Source organism: Anas platyrhynchos, chromosome 25, assembly GCF_047663525.1.
Source record: "Anas platyrhynchos isolate ZD024472 breed Pekin duck chromosome 25, IASCAAS_PekinDuck_T2T, whole genome shotgun sequence".
In the NCBI taxonomy this organism is placed as follows: Eukaryota; Metazoa; Chordata; class Aves; order Anseriformes; family Anatidae; genus Anas; species Anas platyrhynchos.
The window spans coordinates 2,817,813-2,836,564 of record NC_092611.1 but is presented as its reverse complement, the minus strand read 5'-3'; the positions used below and the strand labels follow the sequence as shown (position 1 = coordinate 2,836,564).

Here is an 18,752-nt window from a genome sequence, read left to right as displayed (position 1 = left end):
GAAAATGCCAAGGAGGAAACTGCTTTGAGGCTCATGAATATTCAGCATTTTGCAAAATATGCACATTTTGGCTAGTGAGCTGCTGGGTGCTCATTAGGACATGGAAGAAGTTGGGAGCTTCCATTTTGGAGAGAACCAATCAGATTTGGGGAGTGTTGCTCATTTTGGGTAAGAGTCACTAGTTTGGGGGTACTTTCTCTTTTAGAGAACATGTTCTATTTTGGGGGTGCAGCCATCATTTTGAGTCAACTTGTCTTATTCAGGGGGGAAGGCACTATGGGGAGTTTTGCTCATTTATGGGAGCATCAACTGCTTTTGAGAGTCACACATTTTGGGGAACATCACTCTTTCTGTGGGGAGTAACTCATTTTTTGAGAAAAACACTTTGGAGAAAATCACTAGTTTGGGGAACATCCCTCCTTTTTGGGGAACATCATTCATTTTGGTGCACACTGCTTATTTTGAGTAAGCATAACACATTTCAGGGAAACATCATCCATTTTGGACTGGGACAGCCATTTGGGGGCATACTGCATATTTGGAAGAGTATAATGCATTTTGGGGGAGAGTCACCAATCTGGGGGGTTGCAGTGTTCACATTGAGGGCAAACCACTCCATTTTGGAGCTCTGTAGGGAGGCCTCACTTCCCTAAAGGAGGGGTGCATCACTGTTGTACAAACAGGAATCCTTTTTGGGCTACATCACTCATTTGTGGGCTTAGGGTGAGTTACCCATCTGGGGGAGATTCGCCTATTTGGGATCTGGGTGAATTGCCTGTTTTGCGGGGCGGGGGTACTCACCCATTTTGGGGTTCCTCTTCAGCTCCCCCCAGAAGAAGCTGACAATAAAATACAGCTGCAAAACCTCATCTCTTAGTACTTTATAATAAATGGACATGAATTAATACTAAATTACAATGAATCCTTTATGAAATTATGGATTACATTCACGCCAGATCAGTATCGAAAAATAGGCTTTTCTGCCCATTGCATCACTTTGTTGCTGCAGCTGTTTTTCTGTGGCTGCTGTTTCTTCTCAACTCCTCAAGAGCCAAAAGAAGAACAAAAATGGCAATTGTTGCAGCCGCCCAAATCCTTCCTTACTACAGAAGGAGAAACCCCACAGTTATGGGGAAGAACCTGCAGAAAAAAACTTTTGTTTCCCCCCCAAGGTACAAAGAAGAGCCCCTGTGTCACCGGGGCTGCTTTTGTCTCATATTCTAAGGCAAAATTTGCCCTTTAACTACCATTCAAAAGTCTCCAAATGAATTGTTTTTGTAGAGCTGCCCTCCCTGACACCTCATTCAGAGCACTTGGGGGTGAGAAACCCAATGTTTTCCTGTGCAGGTGGATGATATTGGGGAGAAATCATCTTTTCAGCAACAATACTGAATTTCCTTCCTCCCGGGCAAAGCCTGGGGTTCACTGTTCAACTTTGGGTGAAAGTATGTGGATTTTTTTTTAACCATTTTTTTCCTTTTTGGTACAAAAGCACCCTGGGAAGGTCTCACTCCTGGCAGGTTTTGCCCAACTTTGCATCTAGTCTCAGCCCTTAAGGAAAAGGGTGTTTTCTTTTTCCAGATTTGATGGGTTTTTAGCACATAAATTAAAGAGTTCAGGGGAGCTTTCTCCCTTTTCCAGAAAGTCACGTACGGAGTCACCAAATGGCCACAACATTGGAGGTTTGGGCAATCCAGTGGGTCAAGAGTGTGAAACTTTCCTCAAATCTGATCTGAAGCAGAATTTGCACTTGGCAATTTTTTTTCCCACCTGCTGATCTTTATGCCTGTGAGTGATTTTTTCTGGGGAAGCCTTCCCAAAAAAACATCAGTCCTGGGTTGTTTTGTTTTTGTTTTTTTTTGCACCAAGAAATCCAAGAGGATGCAGCAGCCCACAGTGAAAAAAACGTGTTACCCCATGTCATCCAAGCATTGTGGGCATAACATCTTCCACTAAAAATGCTTTCCTCACCAAAAACAAAGGGCAAAGGGGGAAAACAAGGATAAAACTTGGAAAACAAAACAAAACAAAACAAAAAATCCGGCCACAATATGTGCCTTGTAAACGCATGTCCTTCACTTCACGCGCTGGTGTGGTGGCCCCCGTGCTCCCACAGGCAGATAGGGCACCTGTCAGTGCCTCCAATTTGCTTTTCTCTCACCAATTTGTTGTTGTTCTTGCCATTTTTTGCCATTTGGGAGGGGGGTGTTTCTGCTGCCATCAATGATTTGAGGAGGGCGTAGGGGGAGCTACTCCAGTGAGTCACTGTGGTCCAAGCCAAGGTCAGTGCCGGGTGCAGCTGGGAGGCCACCAGGCTCTTCCTCCAGCTCCTCCTCCTCCTCTTCCTCCTCTTCCATCTCGTCCTCATCCTCCTCCTCGTCTTCCTCCTCTTCCTCGGTACCGTCTAGGGAGTCATCATGGACTGCCAGCATAGCTTGCTGCATGGCCATGGTGGCTGTGGCTGATGACAGGGGCTGCAGGTTGTCCATGCCAACTGAGCCTGAAATTTAAAAAATATATGTATGGACTCCCCAGCCAACATCAAAAGGACAAAAAGTACATAAGCCTAGAATAACACAAGCGGAAAACTGTATCTATACAGAATACTCTGTAGGGTGTCCCACCTGATTCAGCCATCCCCCAAAGTCCAAACATTAACATTTTAGCTCATGCATCTTTGCTGAATAACAGGAAACACTCATTTTTTTCAGCAAGAGGATGTCCAAAATGGTTGGGAAGATCTCTCTTCATCTTTCTTTACAGCTTCCTTATCTTCTGTTCTCGTTTTCGTCTTCTCCACCTTTGATGGGCAGAGTCCAAGGGATGAGGTTCAGCATGGCCAAGTGCCGGGTCCTGCACTTTGGCCACAACAACCCCATGCAGTGCTACAGGCTGGGGCAGAGTAACTCGAAAGTTGTGCAGGGGAAAAGGAGATGGGGATGTTTGTTGATGCTCACCTGAACATGAGCCAGCAGTGTGCCCAGGTGGCCAACAAGGCCAACGGCCTCCTGGCTTGTGTCAGGAATAGTGCAGCAGGGCCAGGGAGGTGATCGTCTCCTGGTATTCTGCTCTGGTGAGGCCGCACCTCGAGTGCTGTGTTCAGGTTGGGCCCCTTACTACAAGGACACTGAGGGCCTGGAGCGTGTCCAGAGCAGGGCTACGAAGTTGGTGAAGGGCCTGGAACACAAGTGCTGTGAGGAGCGGCTGAGGGAACTGGGGGTGTTCAGTCTAGAAAAGAGGAGGCCCAGGGGAGACCTTATTGCTCTCTACACTGTCCCTGGGGATGTTTAAGGAAAGGTTGGACGTGGTGCTTAGGGACATGGTTTAGAGAGTAGTAGGGTGACAGTTGGACCAGATGATCTTGGAGGTCTTTTCCAACCTTAATGATTCTATGAGTCTTTCTTTTCATCTTCTGTCATCATCTTTTTTCTTTGGCTCATGGCATCATAGAATCACGGAATGGGTTGGGTTGGAAGGGACCTCAAAGACCATCTAGTTGCAACTCACCTGCCATGAGCAGGGACACCTACACCAGACCAGGTTGCACAAAGCCCCATCCAGCCTGGCCTTGAACACTTCCAGGGATGGAGCTACTCTGGGAAACCCGTGCCAGTGCCTCACCATCCTCTGAGTGAAGAATTTCATCTTCTCATCTCTTCTTCTCACTTCGTTTTCTCTTCATTTCCACTTTTCTTTATCTTCTCTTTTCTCATCTTCTCTGGTCTCATCTCTGCTCTCTTTCTTTTCATCTTCTCTGTTTGTTTCTCCTTTCCTTCATCTTCTGTTTTCTTCATTTTATCTTGTCTTGTCTCATCTTGTCTCCTCTCCTCTCCGTGCACCTCAGGAATACCCCAGCTGATGTCCCCATAGCAGGTCACCCCTGAGGGCCATTCCCATGCCCAGGTAATGGCAGTGCCTGGCACATGGGGACCATGGCACTGCTGTAGCAGTGGCACCATTGTCAGTGCACCTGTGATGGCCAGCTGCAAGGACTTTCTTGCATGGGCCATTCCTTCAAAATGTTTTTCCTTTAATCTTTAATTACCAACATCAGGACCTAATTTAACATGCAGCCACCCCATCCAGGAGGAACAGGAGCCATCTGGATTTGTCCTTACCATCAGGATTTGTCCCCGAATTGCCACCCTGCTGCTGCAGCACTCCAGCAGCAATGGAGTTGGGCCAGAACCGCTGGGTGGGCCGGTGCTGAGATTTGATTTTCTTGGCTTTGGGGGCTGGGTCCGGGTTGCTGGCATCGAGCATGGGTTGTAGGATGCGCCGCCTGGCATTGATGAACCTTTCCCAGGAAGACAGTGGCCATTAAAGTAAGTAACAGTTGTTATAACAATTTTGAGTAGAAACTATAACAACAATGAATTGCACTATAAAACCCTTTCATAAGAGGCTGCTTGGTCCATAAAGCTGTTTTTTTCCCAAGCGATCCACCCCATTTCATTTGTCTGTGGCATGTTAGGCCATTGTCCTAATTTTTCCAACTAATAATATATAATATAAACATAATTTAAATAATATAATAATATAAATAATATAATAATTGTAGGAGGGAAAATACCGGCTGCTGTATGTTGTGCTTGCCAGGAGAGGGCACTGAGATATTGCAGATGAACATTGCAACCCATACCCATGGTGCTACCCAAGTCAGTCTTAACCAACCATGTTACCCCCACAAATATATTAAAAAGAGACAAAATAGCTTGAAATCTCCAAAACCAGTGGGACAACAGCACAGGCCACCACTATGCTCACCAGTTGTTGACTTGCAAGAGGGTCAGGTTGGTTTGGGCGGCGATTTGCCTCTTCTCATCCTCCGTAGGGTAGGGGTGCTGGAAAAAAGAGATGGGCAGCAAAATGGCATCCTTGTGTGCAAAGTGGCAGCCCCAAGTAGGGGTAAAAAAAAAAAAAAAAAAAAAAAAAAGCACTGATTCTCCCTCCCTCCCCAAGTTTGGTAGCTTCTTGAACTTGCAAGATTGAAGGCACCACTATTTCCCCAGTATCATTAAGGCTCTTTTCCAAGGCTTTTCCTTGAAGGAAAAGGAGAACTTGTGCTAGTTTTAGTGATTTTACCACTGTCTTCTAATTACAGTTGGTAAATTTGGGATTTGGGCTTTAAAACCTGTGGCTACTGACAGCTCTCCATGTCTGGTGCAATTGCTGTGCTGAAACCCCCCCTGAAATGTCTGCACTGGGATGCTACTAGCATTCAGAATTTCAACATCCTCACCCATCGCCCAGCTGTGCTAAAATCCTCCTTTCCAGACCCTAAAATTAATCAAGCCAGCCCCACATGACAGTTTTTGGAGCCCCAAGCCAGCACTGTAAGAAGGGGTATTTCCCAACATTGATTCACATGGCTTTTCCATCTGTTTGCCGCCAAAATGGTGTGATTTCCTTCATAAAAACACCCTAAGTTATGTAGGAGACTGCCATCTCACCAGGGCATAACGGATGCCAAGATGAAAAAAAAGAAATAGCTCTTTATTTGCAAAAGCATCCCTAAAAAGTACCACCTCAGCCAAGTGCTCCCAGAGCTGGTTGCATTTGGGATTTCCCAGGGGTGTTTCACTGTTCCTGGTGCCATTTCCTATGGTGCTGTCATCCATTCCCGCATTTTCAGTATTATTTCCAGCATTTCTTCCTCCTGCTGGTTCTACAAAATTCCCGAACCCAACAGAATGATGAACATCTTGTTAATAGGTTACAAACCTATTTATGATGCTGGTTCCCTTGGGGTAAGAAGATGGGATATACAGAAAGATGCAGTGACTTGTGCCAACTATCCTCATCATCCCAAATGTTCAAAAATTGCCTGGTAAAATGGTTTGTGGGAAAATTTGCAAAATGGCTTTTAGTCCTTCTGCACTAGGGAACTTCAGGAAAGGGCTTTGAGAAATGAGTGATCATGAAGAAATTTAGGATGGAGTAATCCCATCAGGAAGCTGAAGCATCTTCTGGCCATGACGACCAGACTCAGACCAAAGGTCTGCTACTGTCCCAGTAGCAGAAGAATTTCTTTTAACTTTTTGATCCAACTTTTGAAATGTCCATCCATGGGCATGTGTCCTAAAATTAAATTGCTCTTCAGTTTCTGGTCTTCTAAGTCTTTTTTTATGCTTGCAAGTCTGCAGCTCAGCCCTCTGAAGCTCAAGAGATGCAGCTGAACACAGCAATGCCCTTGTCCTCAAAGCAATAAATCCAGAATTTCCCATAAAAAAAAGGCTGGGAAGTTTCCATGCTGCTCCATGTCATGAGTCACCTTCAAGATAGGTTTTTCCCCAAGGTGCTTCTTGGGGCTATCTTCCATCTTGCCATTTCCAGGGGGGGGGGACGACACTCACCCACCAACCTGGATACCATCTTGTAACTCTTTGCAAGTGACATCTAAATAATTTCTTGGCCCAATTACACAGGAAAAAAAGAAAATTTAGTTTTTGCCCCTTTTCCAGCCCACAGGTGGGCAAGCAGTCTCCTTGCATGAAAACATCCTGTTTTCATCCTCTGAGGACCCTCTGTGTAGGCACACGTCCACCCAGCAACAATCCCCAAAATGGGCTGATTTTGTGATTTTGTATTTTGGTCAGTCGCCGCAGTGCCGCAATGATATCTGCAAGGGCAGCTGTTGCAGGCAGCCCCTTTTGGCTTGCTAGAAAGGTGTATTTGGGAACTGTAAACTGTACAAAATGTTCATTGACCCATCTGCAAAGATGGGTGAAAATCATGTATTTGGGCTTTTTCCCCCCTTGGTTTTGTTTGCTTTTCCATGCAAAGTGTTAAGGCATAAAAAGCATAATTTTGCTCCTGTGGTGAAAACACTCAAGCCCCCAGTACTCTCAAAATATAAGCAAAGCCACTTTGTGCCTCCAAATACCCTAAATTGAGACAAATCACCACCACAATTTGTACATTTTGTTTGTTTGTTTGCTTTTCTTTTCTTTCCAGCTTGCAAAGCAGCCTTTCCCCACCTCATGCAGTCAACCTGGTATGCCCTACAGGGCATTCCAGTGGCTGCGATGCTCACCATGAGGTGCTGGAAGAGCCAGGAGCGCATGATGTTGGTGGCGTGTTTGGGCAGAACGCCCCGCTTGTTCTTGGACTTCTTGTCCTCGCCATCAAGGAGCGAGGTGAGATCCAGGTTCACCTGCCAGGGAGAGGAACAGGGAGAAATACAGATGAAAATGGCAATCAAGAACCCTAGCCGTGAGCACAACCAGCCCAAATGGGGAGTGTGGTGAGTACAAAAAACAAACCATGGTGAGAAACTCCCCAAACTTATCTGTTACTCAAAATTTCAATTAAATTCCATTTTACACCAGGATCTGTATCATTTAAAACCTCCATTTATTTTTTTACCCAGTGCCGTTTGCAATGAGCAGTTGGCCTTTTCCCAACAATGTGGCACCAGCACAGCTAGGGACCATGGGGCAATGCCACAACCACCTGCAATGTACATTTCAGAAGGACACTTCAAACTAACAAACAAAACAAAAGAATTAAAAAGGAGACAGCTTTCTAAACTGTTTTTTGCAGCATGAGATAAAAACCCTGTGATACATTAACCCCTTGATCCTCACGCCTTTTATTCCCATTATGAGGACAAACATGCTCATTGCATGAAAATGTGTTATTTTTAAACATAAAAATAAAAAATAAATACATTGGGAAGCTGCAAGAAAAGTTTTAATGAGGTCATGGGGAAAGAACTGAAATCTCAGTGCTAAGATAAAAAGTTTTTTTTTTTCTTTTTTTTTTTTTTTTTTCCCCAGCTCTTAATCAAAACACTTCTCCTGGATGAATTAAACATCAGACAGGCAGGTCCCTGCGATTCCCCTGGGCTCCAGATGAATAAATCACACCAGCGGCGCAGGAAGAGCATCCGGAGGTGCTTGTCCAGGCCTCTCTCCCTGCCCTGATATTCCCTGCTCGTGTGTTTCTCATACCTCAGAGGGCTTCTCTGCGAGATCCAAACCAGTGACAGTGAAATATTAAAGAAAGAAAGAGGAAAAAAGGCCTTGCAGGCAATAAAACCTGCTGGGGAGGTGGATTTCTTTTTCATTTTATTTCATTTTATTTTATTTTTTATTTTTTTTTTCCATGTGCATTATTTCTGATAGCATTAGGGGGCTCCTACAATTAGGAGTTGCAGGAAAAACAGGAAAAATGTATACAGGGGGATCTTTGCCAATCTTCCCCCAGGGAACAGTGCGGCAGAGACTGATGTATTTTTGCCTAAATTCCTGAGAAATTACAGGGGTTTTTAAGAGATTGTAGATGACGCAGTCTTTCTGGTGCAGACAGCAAGCTGTCCAGATCATTGCCTTATTGAGAGACAGCAGGGAACCCCTGCATGGCTAATCAAACAAGGAGTAATAATAGAGCAAATGCCTAAAAAATACCCTAAATCCATTAAGTGATGATAAGAAAGGGAAAAAAGGACCCTTTTCATTGCTGTGTGGGACAGATGATGCAGGTGATCTGTCAAGATCATTGCTACATTTTGGTGGATCATTTTGGTGCAGATCCTTTACCCTACACAAAAATCCCCCATGAGAAATCACTGCAATTCTCCTCAACCTGGGTTAAGAAAGGGCTTGTACATGGATGGAAATAAAACCAGTGAACCCACAAAAAAGCTTGATGCATGCAGCAGAAGGACTGGATCACCCTTCCTTGCTCATGATATATTTGGGATACTCCAAGGATTGAACCCTTTGGAATTTGGGGAGAATTTATTCCTCCTCCTTCGCCCCCTGCCCAAGTCTCAGCAGTGCAAATCGCCGTGGAAAACGGGTAAATCAAGGGAACTGGCATGGGGGTGGCTGTACCTGGGCGTTGGGGATCTGCAGGGCTCCGGGGGCGATGGCTTGGGTGAGGACCTGGCCCTGCGACGTCACCATCGTCACGGGCTGGTACAGGGCTCCACCTGCGGAAGAGAGGGCTCGTGGGGGTGCCGCAACCCCCCCAGCTGGCCCCTGCTGTGCTCCCCGCTGGCCCTACCTGGCACGGCGGGCGACCCGCTCCCGGCACCCATGGCCAGGTTGCCCGGGGGCAGCGCGGCTGCGGGCACCACGATGCCTGGTGGGGGGTTGGACGCAGCCGGCAGTGCCGCGGGTGAGCTCTGCAGCATCTCCTGCGAAAAGAGGGAAGACAGAAGTTGCACATGCAGTAAGGGTTTTGGGTTTTCCTCCTTGACTTTTTTACAGGCAAAAGCGCAGAACGGGGGCTTTCCTTTTGACCCAGCTGGAAAGAAAAAAAAAAGACAGAAAAATAAGGAATGGCACTTTGCAAAGCTCTTGCTTGATGTCTAACCAACCCCACCCTTTTTGTGCAGCCACTATTTCCAGCAAGAAAAAAAGTGCACACTAGATGATGAGAAGCAATTTCTCCCACTGTCATCTTCTTTTTACAAACGTCTTTATTTTTTTGTCCTTTGGCTGGAACTGGATGAAGCAGCTTTTCCTAAATGCCAGGTCAAGCACAGCAGAGAGCTCAGAAAAGAAGTTAAACTTTCAAAAAAAAAAGCATGTAAACAGCACAGGTCTCCAATAAGAGCACCAGAAAATAACAACCAGCAGTTTCCCCTTGCCAGAATAGTAATTAAAAAGTGAAAATAATAATATGACTCATTTGACGTAATTCTTTGTAGCCTTAAGCTAACTTTCTGCAAAAATGGGCATTTCTTCCCCTCGTACTGTAATGTCAGTATGAACCCCAGCTCCAGCATAGCTTTCACCTGTGAGCTGCAAGTGGAATAAGAACAAATTGGTTATTTGAGTATTTAATGAAACACTTTGGGGAGGAAAGGGTGTCATGATGGGAGGATATGTGGGAATACAAGGCGAAGTACCACAGTCTCCTGGAAGTGCAAGATTTTTGTGTGTTATGCCATTAATATTGATAAAATCATCCTTTCAAAATAAGCCTGAGACAGCTATAGATCTATAATTTTCCCAGCTGTAGTTGAGATAAAAATGCACTTTTTTTTTTTTTTTCCAGAAAAGTAGGAAGAAAACTAGGATCTTTTCTCTCCCTTTTTGACCCATTTTCCCATTCTGTCTCAATTCTCTGTTGTCCTGCTGTTTCTCAACTGTTGAACAAAATACCAATGGAAGGGATTTTCTATCTTCTTATTTAAACTTCCCCTCATTTTGATGCTTTTCTTCAAGAAACCTATTTCTTGGTCTAAGGAAAGAGAATTTCTCTGGACTATTGATGTACAAGAACACTGGCAATGCAAATATGATTGGGTCAGAAAAAGCCACAGATCCCCTCTTTCTAGCAATAAAATGATGGAGATGATAATTTGAACACACAGATCAATGATCAATTATTTTTTTTTCATGGTTCTTTTTCACTTTTTCCCCAAGTTATCACTGTTGACATCATGATGACATCACCAACACGGTGTTTTTCTTCCTTCTTTTCCTGTTTTGGCTGTCAGCTGTCATGCTACTGCAGCACCCCTAAATAATTGTTGCAAAGGAGACCATTTTTTGGCATGACAGGTCATAATGCGATTAAAAAGGTTTTCCCTGCTTACATATTTATTTATGCTGAATAATCCCACAAAGTCACCCTCTCTGCCAGTACACAGATAGTGCTCTTCATCATCATGGGGCACATTTCATCTTGTGTTTTTCTTTTTTTTTTCTTTTTTTTTTTTTTTCCCCATGAAAATGTTCGGAATAAACTCTGATTCTCCTGCACACTTTTGCTGTTAAAATCCCCTGCTCCGATTTTTCCTCCAATTTTTCCATCAAACTGACTGTCTTCAGCAAGCCCAAAACAATATAACCACTGTCTCCATAGTGTGTTATTTTTATTCTCTGCATTGACAATTTGAACATTATTTACCTGGAAACTGTGTTGCAACAGCTGTGGGACAATGAATTTTTGCTTTGAATCCCAGACATTCCTTGTAACAAGTAGTTAAACTAATAAAAAGACTGCAAATATGACCATAAAATACTTGTGATTTTTTATATCCTTTCCCTAGTTCCAGAGGAATTTTGAAAAAGAAGGGCTGCTTAACATACAGAAAGCAAAAATCAGTCAGTTTTGATGCACTGTGATGAGGTTTTTGGTAAGTGGCCGTCTAATGAACATGATGGAAGTAGTCATATAAAACAAAATGGGCTCCTGGGAGAGCCTTGAGAAGCAGTCAGATACATCAAGGGGTGACTGGAGACTTGGATCAGCCTGGGGACATCCAGAGCTCCTCTCCTGGAATTGCATTGGGAAGAAATAATTCAGAATAGATGAAAGTGGTAACGAGAAACAACCATCTCCAGACATAATTGTCATAGCCATTTTCAGCAGCATTCTATGATGACAAAAATTGCATTTTTCCCTCCCTGGAAAGATACTTTGGTAGTGTAAAGGAGAGTTGTCCCAAAATACTAGCTCAGTTGTGTCCAGAAATGAATACTAGGGATTATTAGAAAAAGAATGAGAGAATTTCATGGTGTTTCTACATCAGCACTGTAAAACCAAAGGTACCCAATGGAAGTGGAGGCTCTGCCTTAAAATAAATGTAGGTATCTTCAAGAAAATTTAAAATCTATTTCACATACTAAGTGCATTGGATTGCAATTGTTCAGCCAAATTACATTATGCTCATTATTTTGTTGTACTGGAAAATGTTTTATATTTCAGGACTGGAATGTTTCTAGCAATTTTGGCACTTGAGTGTAAAAAAATGCATCACTAGGTGTCTCTGCAGATACATCTTGGCACCAGCGTTCTACAACTCCACAGCAAAACATGCTTTCTCCAAATTAAAAGTACTTTAATGAGGAAACAGACCTGGTACATATTGCATTGAACAACAAAAACTTTGTTACAACAAGGCAAGTGTCAAAGGCCAAGTGCCCAAGAGTAAGTGCACTTGCACTGCTGTCCTACTGCTTGTGCTTCATGATATGGCAATTTATTTTTGGGTGGCACACATGCATAAAAGTTTTTTTCCCCTCCTAAATTTGTGAAATTTATTTGTTCTTGAGTTGAACTGGGGAAAATCTGGATTAGTTGGAGAAAAAAGACACCTACAAGTCTGCCAAGGGAGAGTTGGCCAAACTCAAACACAGGAAATATAGGGCTTTATCAAGGATGAATGGGTGGATGGATGGGGATAAAAATATGTTGTCTTTAAATAACTGAGAAATTAAGGCATGTCCACCTGGCAAAACTTGGACAAATTAAGGCCTATACAGAAAACACTTCACTGAGTCAGGGCAATCCAACCACCAGTCTCCAACCATCAGAAAAGTTGAGGAGGAAGACAAGATGAACTGCCATCCTGGCAATGCCCATACAAATGCTGCTAATCTGCTGCAATTCTCACTTAAAACAGGGACTGAAAAACAGAAGATGTAATCAAAATTAAATCTCCTTGGTGGTGCTTTGGTTCCCAATGTGATTGGTTTTGCAGTATATTTTTTCTTGCAAGCAAATGAGAAAGCAATGGAGAAAATGGGGTAGAAAAATATCATTAAGTTATCAAAGGTTTGGGGAAGGCTCACTGCACAGGAAAAAACATTTCACCTGAAGTTGGTCAATGCCAGGAGCCACCTACAAACTTAGTGACATGAGAAGATTTCAGCAACAGAGGAAAAACCTGTTTGCGTGATTTGCAAATCATGCACCTGTCCAGGTTCTCTCTCTTCTCATCATCTTCTGGCATTTTTGCATTTCCAGCAATTCTTGAATTTTTCATATTAAAAAACCCACAAAAAGCCAAGCCATGAGCTCTCTTTTTCAGAGACAACAGGAAAATCCAACTGCGAGTTTTCCACAGTGGCATTTTGACGGTTCCATCTGCTGTTTCCTCAGATTCAGTTAACATCCTTGTTATGGCATATGCATCATTTTTTAAGCAGGCTGTCATGTGGTCAAAAACTTTGCACAAGCTTTCATGACTGACCTGGTGTATCTCCCCACAACATGATTGATATCCCTCCCATGCTCTGAGAAAACCTATTTTCTTTTCTGAGAAACCTCGTCAATTAATCACATTTCTATTATTTGGAATAAAAACAAAAAATCCTAAATTAGTAGCTGCTTAGGTGTTTACCTACCTGTGGTGTGAGATTACTAGAACAATAATTAGCAAAATCGTCCCACTTGCCATCTTTTAAATACAGATCCCACAGTTCTTCAGTTCTCAGGAGCATCCCCAGCTCTTAAGACCTAGCTGATGGACAAACAGTCACAGAATCACAGAATCATCTAGGTTGGAAGAGACCTCCAAGATCACCTAGTCCAACCTCTGACCTAACACTACCAATTCAAAGTGCGTCCACTGTTGTTTTTCTAAGCTTTATCCATGCTCAATTCAAGTATACTCAAGCTGAAGCTGAACCAGCTGAAGCACTCAGGCACTTGACATTGCTGAGTTGGGTAATTAGAAAAAAATTGCCTTTATATCGACACTGGAATGTCATCCTCATCCAGTGACCAGATGAGATGGTGTCTCCTTCTGGGCTGTCACCATGAATATTTCAGCTGCTGTTGCCACTGAAAATCCTTTCATCCTTGAGCCAGTGTGACAATCCTGCAGCATTTTCCCTCCAATTGCTTTTTTCCTGGGTGAGTTCCCATTTATTTAGCAACTGCCTCCAAGGCCTCACTTGAGTTTCTCAACTTTCCTGTCCTGCCTGGAAGGGAAATGGGGGCAGCTCCATCATTGCAGAAATCTGAGGTGTGCAGCACCTCTACATGGGCCTGATTATTTTCCAAAGACTTGTGCTAATTTTCTGATACGATCCCCACCTCTTTGTGAGGCACTAAATCCTCATTACTTTTCCTGACCGATGCATTCTAATTAGATCAACACTTAAAAAAAAAAAAAGGAAGAGAGGAAAAAAAATCACAATAGCCACAGGACGGCTTTCCATCTCATTAACTCCCTCACTTATTATTTTCATGAAAATTACTGATAAAAAACGTGCATCTCCATTTGCTGGGACCGGCAGCTTCGTCGGCTCATATCTAACATCTCTCTCATCACCCGGGATGCGAGCTGTTGCCATGGCAATGCACAATAATAGAAACTAATAAATTACAAACGAGATGCTCGTTGAGCAATTATTGTTCTCTTTTATGCAAGTGTCTTGCTAATTTTGATCATAAGGAATGCTACCATAAAGCAGTGAAGGGATAGTAAGTCCATTTCTAGAGATTATTAGAAAATAGAGAGAAGCTGTTTTTTTTAGATCAATGATTAAGTGGTTTGGTGCTCTCAGGAAACCCAAATAAGAAATAAAACTTTTCCATGTTTTCCTTCCCTGTGCTGGGGAAACAAAGTGGCTCTGAGTGTCATACCTGGAGTTTTGATCTGTGCAGTACTTGCAGCTAAGCAGCTAAAAATGATTGTTTTTTTTTTTCCTTTCCACCACCTTCAAAGTGCCTTGAAAATCCAAAAAAAGCCCCTGGCATCTGCCTCCCTTGTGGGAATAGTGCCAAGAGGTGCCTGGCAACCTTCTGGCTATTTTTGAGTTGGCTACCATTATTTCTGGGGGGATTGGGCAACCCCAAGTGTCATTTTCCCACTCAAAAAAAAATAAATCAGTATCGGAAAGAGATAAATACCCAAGCAATACCTGATTTTTCTTCCAAATATTAAGGTAAAATCCCCTGTGTTGTCCCTAAAGCCACCAAGGTGGTGTTTTTTTTTTAGTTTGGCTATTTCAGTTGATATTTCTGCAGTTCTTGTGCATCTCCTTGTACTTTCCCACTGTGCTTGAGGCACCAGCTGTTTTCTCCTCCAGGCTAAAACTCAAATTATACAAAAAAATACCATGGTGTGAACCTTGATCATGCAGAGAGTGCTGGAGCAGCAAAGCTAAAAAGGGTCACTTGAGACCCAAAATTTGTTGAGATGCCTTGAAATGAAGATGACAATGTGGAGTGAGGAAGTGGCAGAGAAAACTGAGGTGTTCCCATCCCTCCCACCAACAACTGTATTTTTCATGAAACAGTTGCAAAGCACAAATGCAAATTTCTTGTCCATTTGCCCATGCGTTTGCATGGCTTCTGCATTTCCCTCCCTGTGCATGTTGTTGCTACGGCAGTAGGAGATTAAGCAGAAGTCCTTGCATTGCAGCAGGAGCTGCAAGCATTGGGGCTGCAGCCAAATCCAAACACACACACACATACATGCACACAAAAAAGGCCATGAGAAAAACCCACTACAAAACTATATAAGGAAAAAAAGGAAAAAAAAAATCTTCACAATTTTTGCATGATATGAGCAAGATACCTTTTTTAAAAATGATTTTCCTCAGGTTGGGATGGATTTTAACAAACTTCCTGGAGCCCACGGGAGCTGCAGAGCAATCCCCAAACCTCATGTGACTTGCATGTTGGCCAACGTGCAACGATGGCGATTGCAGGCGATTTTAAGGCGTTACCTGAGGGTGGAGGCTGATGGAGGAGGGGTTGGGGGAGTAGGGGCCCCCCAGGTCGTTCCTGAGTAGGTTGTCACTGTGCATCTTGGTTTTGAGGCAGGTGATGTAGCGGTTGCAAAAGTCCTTGCACAACTCGTTGACCTTCTCCAGCTCCAGGAGGTGGATGCGCAGCACCTGGATTGCCTTCACCATCTGTGCACGGGCACAATGGCAGAGTTTAAAGCATCTCCATTCTCAACAAACCAAAAAAAGCCAAAAAGATCAATATTCTCACCCGAAGTCCATCCCAGAGCCCATCCTTCTGCACTGCTGCATTTCTTTTCCCTCCACACCCCTGCTATCTCTGTGATCCCAAGAGGTGAAAATTCACAAAAATTACCACTGCCTTCATGGGAATTTCTCCCAATGCCCAAAAAAAAGTTTGATGCAAAACCCTGGATGTAGAAATGCGTTTGGTTATTCTCCAGAGGCCACTTTTTCTAACAAGATTATGGGGCTGCAGCACTGCCGTAAGCTGTTGCTGGTGCAAAGCCTGGGCCTCATTAAAACGTACCCCATAAACATTAAAAAATTTACACATGAAACATTCCTCTTGCCAAGCTGAAACCTTAAGTTTTACAGCCGCTGTTTGAAATCTTGCATAATATATAAAATTTCAGCTATTCACTCCGGGGCAATAAATCCAGTTTTATGTAACAAAGAGTCTTTGCATTTCAAAGGGTTTTTTTAACTTGCAAATTTTAGTGGTCATCTTTACAAACTGTGAGTTGCCGAGGTTGGGAAACATCCCGAAAAATCCAGGGCCAAACTCAGGTAGCAGCTCCATGATGGAGAAAGCCAATTTTTGGTTTGCACACAAATTTCAGGTGTGGCCAGAATTTTTCCCTTTTTTATGCTTTTTCTGTGCTTTTGCCCTCCTCTGTACTTGGCACAGGTTAAGTGCAAGGTGGAGGTGTCGCGCCCCACCTCTCCACATCCTCCCGGGGCTCATGGCCATGAAAGTCAATATTCAAGGGCACAGGCAAAAAGACCTGACACATATATGTATAAAAAATAAATCTCTCAATTATCTCAGCTCATTTGCTTAGGGTCTCATTTTATGTCCCTGCTCCGCTGCGCCGTATATCTGTCCGGATAAAGAGTTACAGTCCAACGGCGTACGTGCGCGGGGTTGTAAAAAATACAGATGCTGAATTAATTGACTGTGTGGCACTCGGCAGCTGATTGAGTTGATAATGGTGAGATCTGACCTTTTTCTAATTTCTAATTATGTGCATCTCGGCAGTGAGGAATACATGACTCTTATTCTAATGATAGCTAATGCCGCTGGCCTTTTCATCCCCACTTTGCCACCACCGATTTCCAGGGAATCAGTGGCGTTAAAAAAAAATACAAAAAAAAATGACAACGCAAACAGATTTTGGATGGGGAAAAGCCTGGCAAAAGTGTTGCCTCAAGAACAGGTGGAAATGTTGAGTTTTGAGCACTGCAAGACATTTTCATCTGAAATCCCCTCCAGTCGGTGCTTCCCACCAACAGAAGTGGTCCTTCCTCAGCATCCCCATCCATCTCTGCCTTGCTGGAGTCCACGTGCACTTAGGGATTTGGATGGCTTTGGAGAATTTTGGGGGACTGGGTCAGAATATATACATGTATATATAATTTATATACATGTCCTAGAAACAAGGCAAATGTACAAATATGCACATATATGTGCACATGAATCACAGAATCACAGAATCACAGAATTTCTAGGTTGGAAGAGACCTCAAGATCATCGAGTCCAACCTCTAACCTAACACTAACAGTCCCCACTAAACCATATCCCTAAGCTCTACATCTAAACGTCTTTTAAAGACTTCCAGGGATGGTGACTCCACCACTTCCCTGGGCAGCCCATTCCAATGCCTAACAACCCTTTCGGTAAAGAAGTTCTTCCTAACATCTAACCTAAAACTCCCCTGGCGTAACTTTAGCCCATTCCCTCTCGTCCTGTCACCAGGCACGTGGGAGAACAGGCCAACCCCCACCTCTCTACAGCCTCCTTTAATGTACTTATAAAGAGCAATAAGGTCGCCCCTGAGCCTCCTCTTCTCCAGGCTGAACAAGCCCAGCTCCTTCAGCCGCTCCTCGTAGGACTTGTTCTCCAGGCCCCTCACCAGCTTCGTCGCCCTTCTCTGGCCTCGTTCGAGCACCTCGATGTCCTTCTTGTAGTGAGGGGCCCAAAACTGAACACAGTACTCGAGGTGCGGCCTCACCAGAGCTGCGTACAGGGGGACGATCACCTCCCTAGCCCTGCTGGCCACACTGTTTCTGATACAAGCCAGGATGCCGTTGGCCTTCTTGGCCACCTGAGCACACTGCTGGCTCATATTCAGCCGACTGTCCACCATCACTCCCAGGTCCTTCTCTGCCAGGCAGCTCTCCAACCACTCATCTCCCAGCCTGTAGCTCTGCTTGGGGTTAAATTGCCACAGGCAAATTGCACCATGGCAGCAAGAGATGCTCCCAAATTAAACATTTATGAACCCAAACCCATCACCTGTGTGTTGTTGTTGGTTTTTTTTTTTTATTAAAAGAAGCCATCTCTGTGGACATATCTCCCACACTGACCATTTGCTGGAGATGTTTCAGCCTGATACATGTGGGAATACATTTCCCTCCCCCATAAATTTTAATTTTGTTTAGCTCCAGCTGACTCCAACTCTGTCACTCTCCTTTTGCTAGATCGTTGCACCTATTTTTATCTAATTTAATTTTTATTTTTTGGTGCACCTCAACATTTGGTGCATGTTCATCCCCAGGATCTACATCGGAACAACCCAAAATGTTGCTTTTTTTGTCACTTGTCTCAGAGCAGTTTCTTTTCTTGTCCGTAAGACATGACAAAATGAGCTCAGTAATCTGCAAACAGAACTTTGCACATCCCATAATTTTTGGAGGGGCTAAGCCAGTCTGAAGTTAGCGATCTCACAAAGCTCCCCTCCATGAGCTGAAATTTGGCCCAAAAGATGCAGTATTTTAATCCATTTTGAAAATACTTGATTTTAGGAAAGCACTTGTTTTGGATGTGCATTGCTTGCTCTTCTTTCCCTTGTGCCAGGTCATCAGACAAACTGCTTGTGAATTGCATTTTGCTTCTTTTCTGTTGGAAATCCCTCTACAATGGGTCCCAGGGGCCATGCCATCCCCCAGAGAAGGAGTTTCGCTCTTTGCATCATCTCAGGTGGGTGAAATTTCTTTTTTTGACCATAAAACCTGCTTGTGGAGCACTGGGTGAGAGTGATAGGACAGTGCTGTGGTCATGCCCACCCACACCCCTGCCACGAA

General features: G+C 43.8%; 1 protein-coding gene across 5 annotated transcripts in view; it reads right to left on the bottom strand.

The window, feature by feature from the left end:
* Positions 1 to 866: 866 nt before the first annotated feature.
* Positions 867 to 18,752, bottom strand: part of PKNOX2 (PBX/knotted 1 homeobox 2) — an 87,101-nt gene continuing 69,215 nt past the window's right edge. For all 5 annotated transcript variants that reach the window (XM_072027788.1, XM_072027787.1, XM_027444415.3 and 2 more), the window contains 7 exons: positions 15,426 to 15,614; positions 9,013 to 9,145; positions 8,841 to 8,938; positions 7,037 to 7,156; positions 4,768 to 4,844; positions 4,119 to 4,297; positions 867 to 2,500 (listed from right to left, as the gene is read on the bottom strand). In XM_072027788.1, coding sequence (XP_071883889.1) covers positions 2,250 to 2,500; positions 4,119 to 4,297; positions 4,768 to 4,844; positions 7,037 to 7,156; positions 8,841 to 8,938; positions 9,013 to 9,145; positions 15,426 to 15,614 — 1,047 coding nt within the window. In that variant the 3' untranslated portion in view covers positions 867 to 2,249. The remainder of the gene's footprint in view (positions 2,501 to 4,118; positions 4,298 to 4,767; positions 4,845 to 7,036; positions 7,157 to 8,840; positions 8,939 to 9,012; positions 9,146 to 15,425; positions 15,615 to 18,752) is intronic.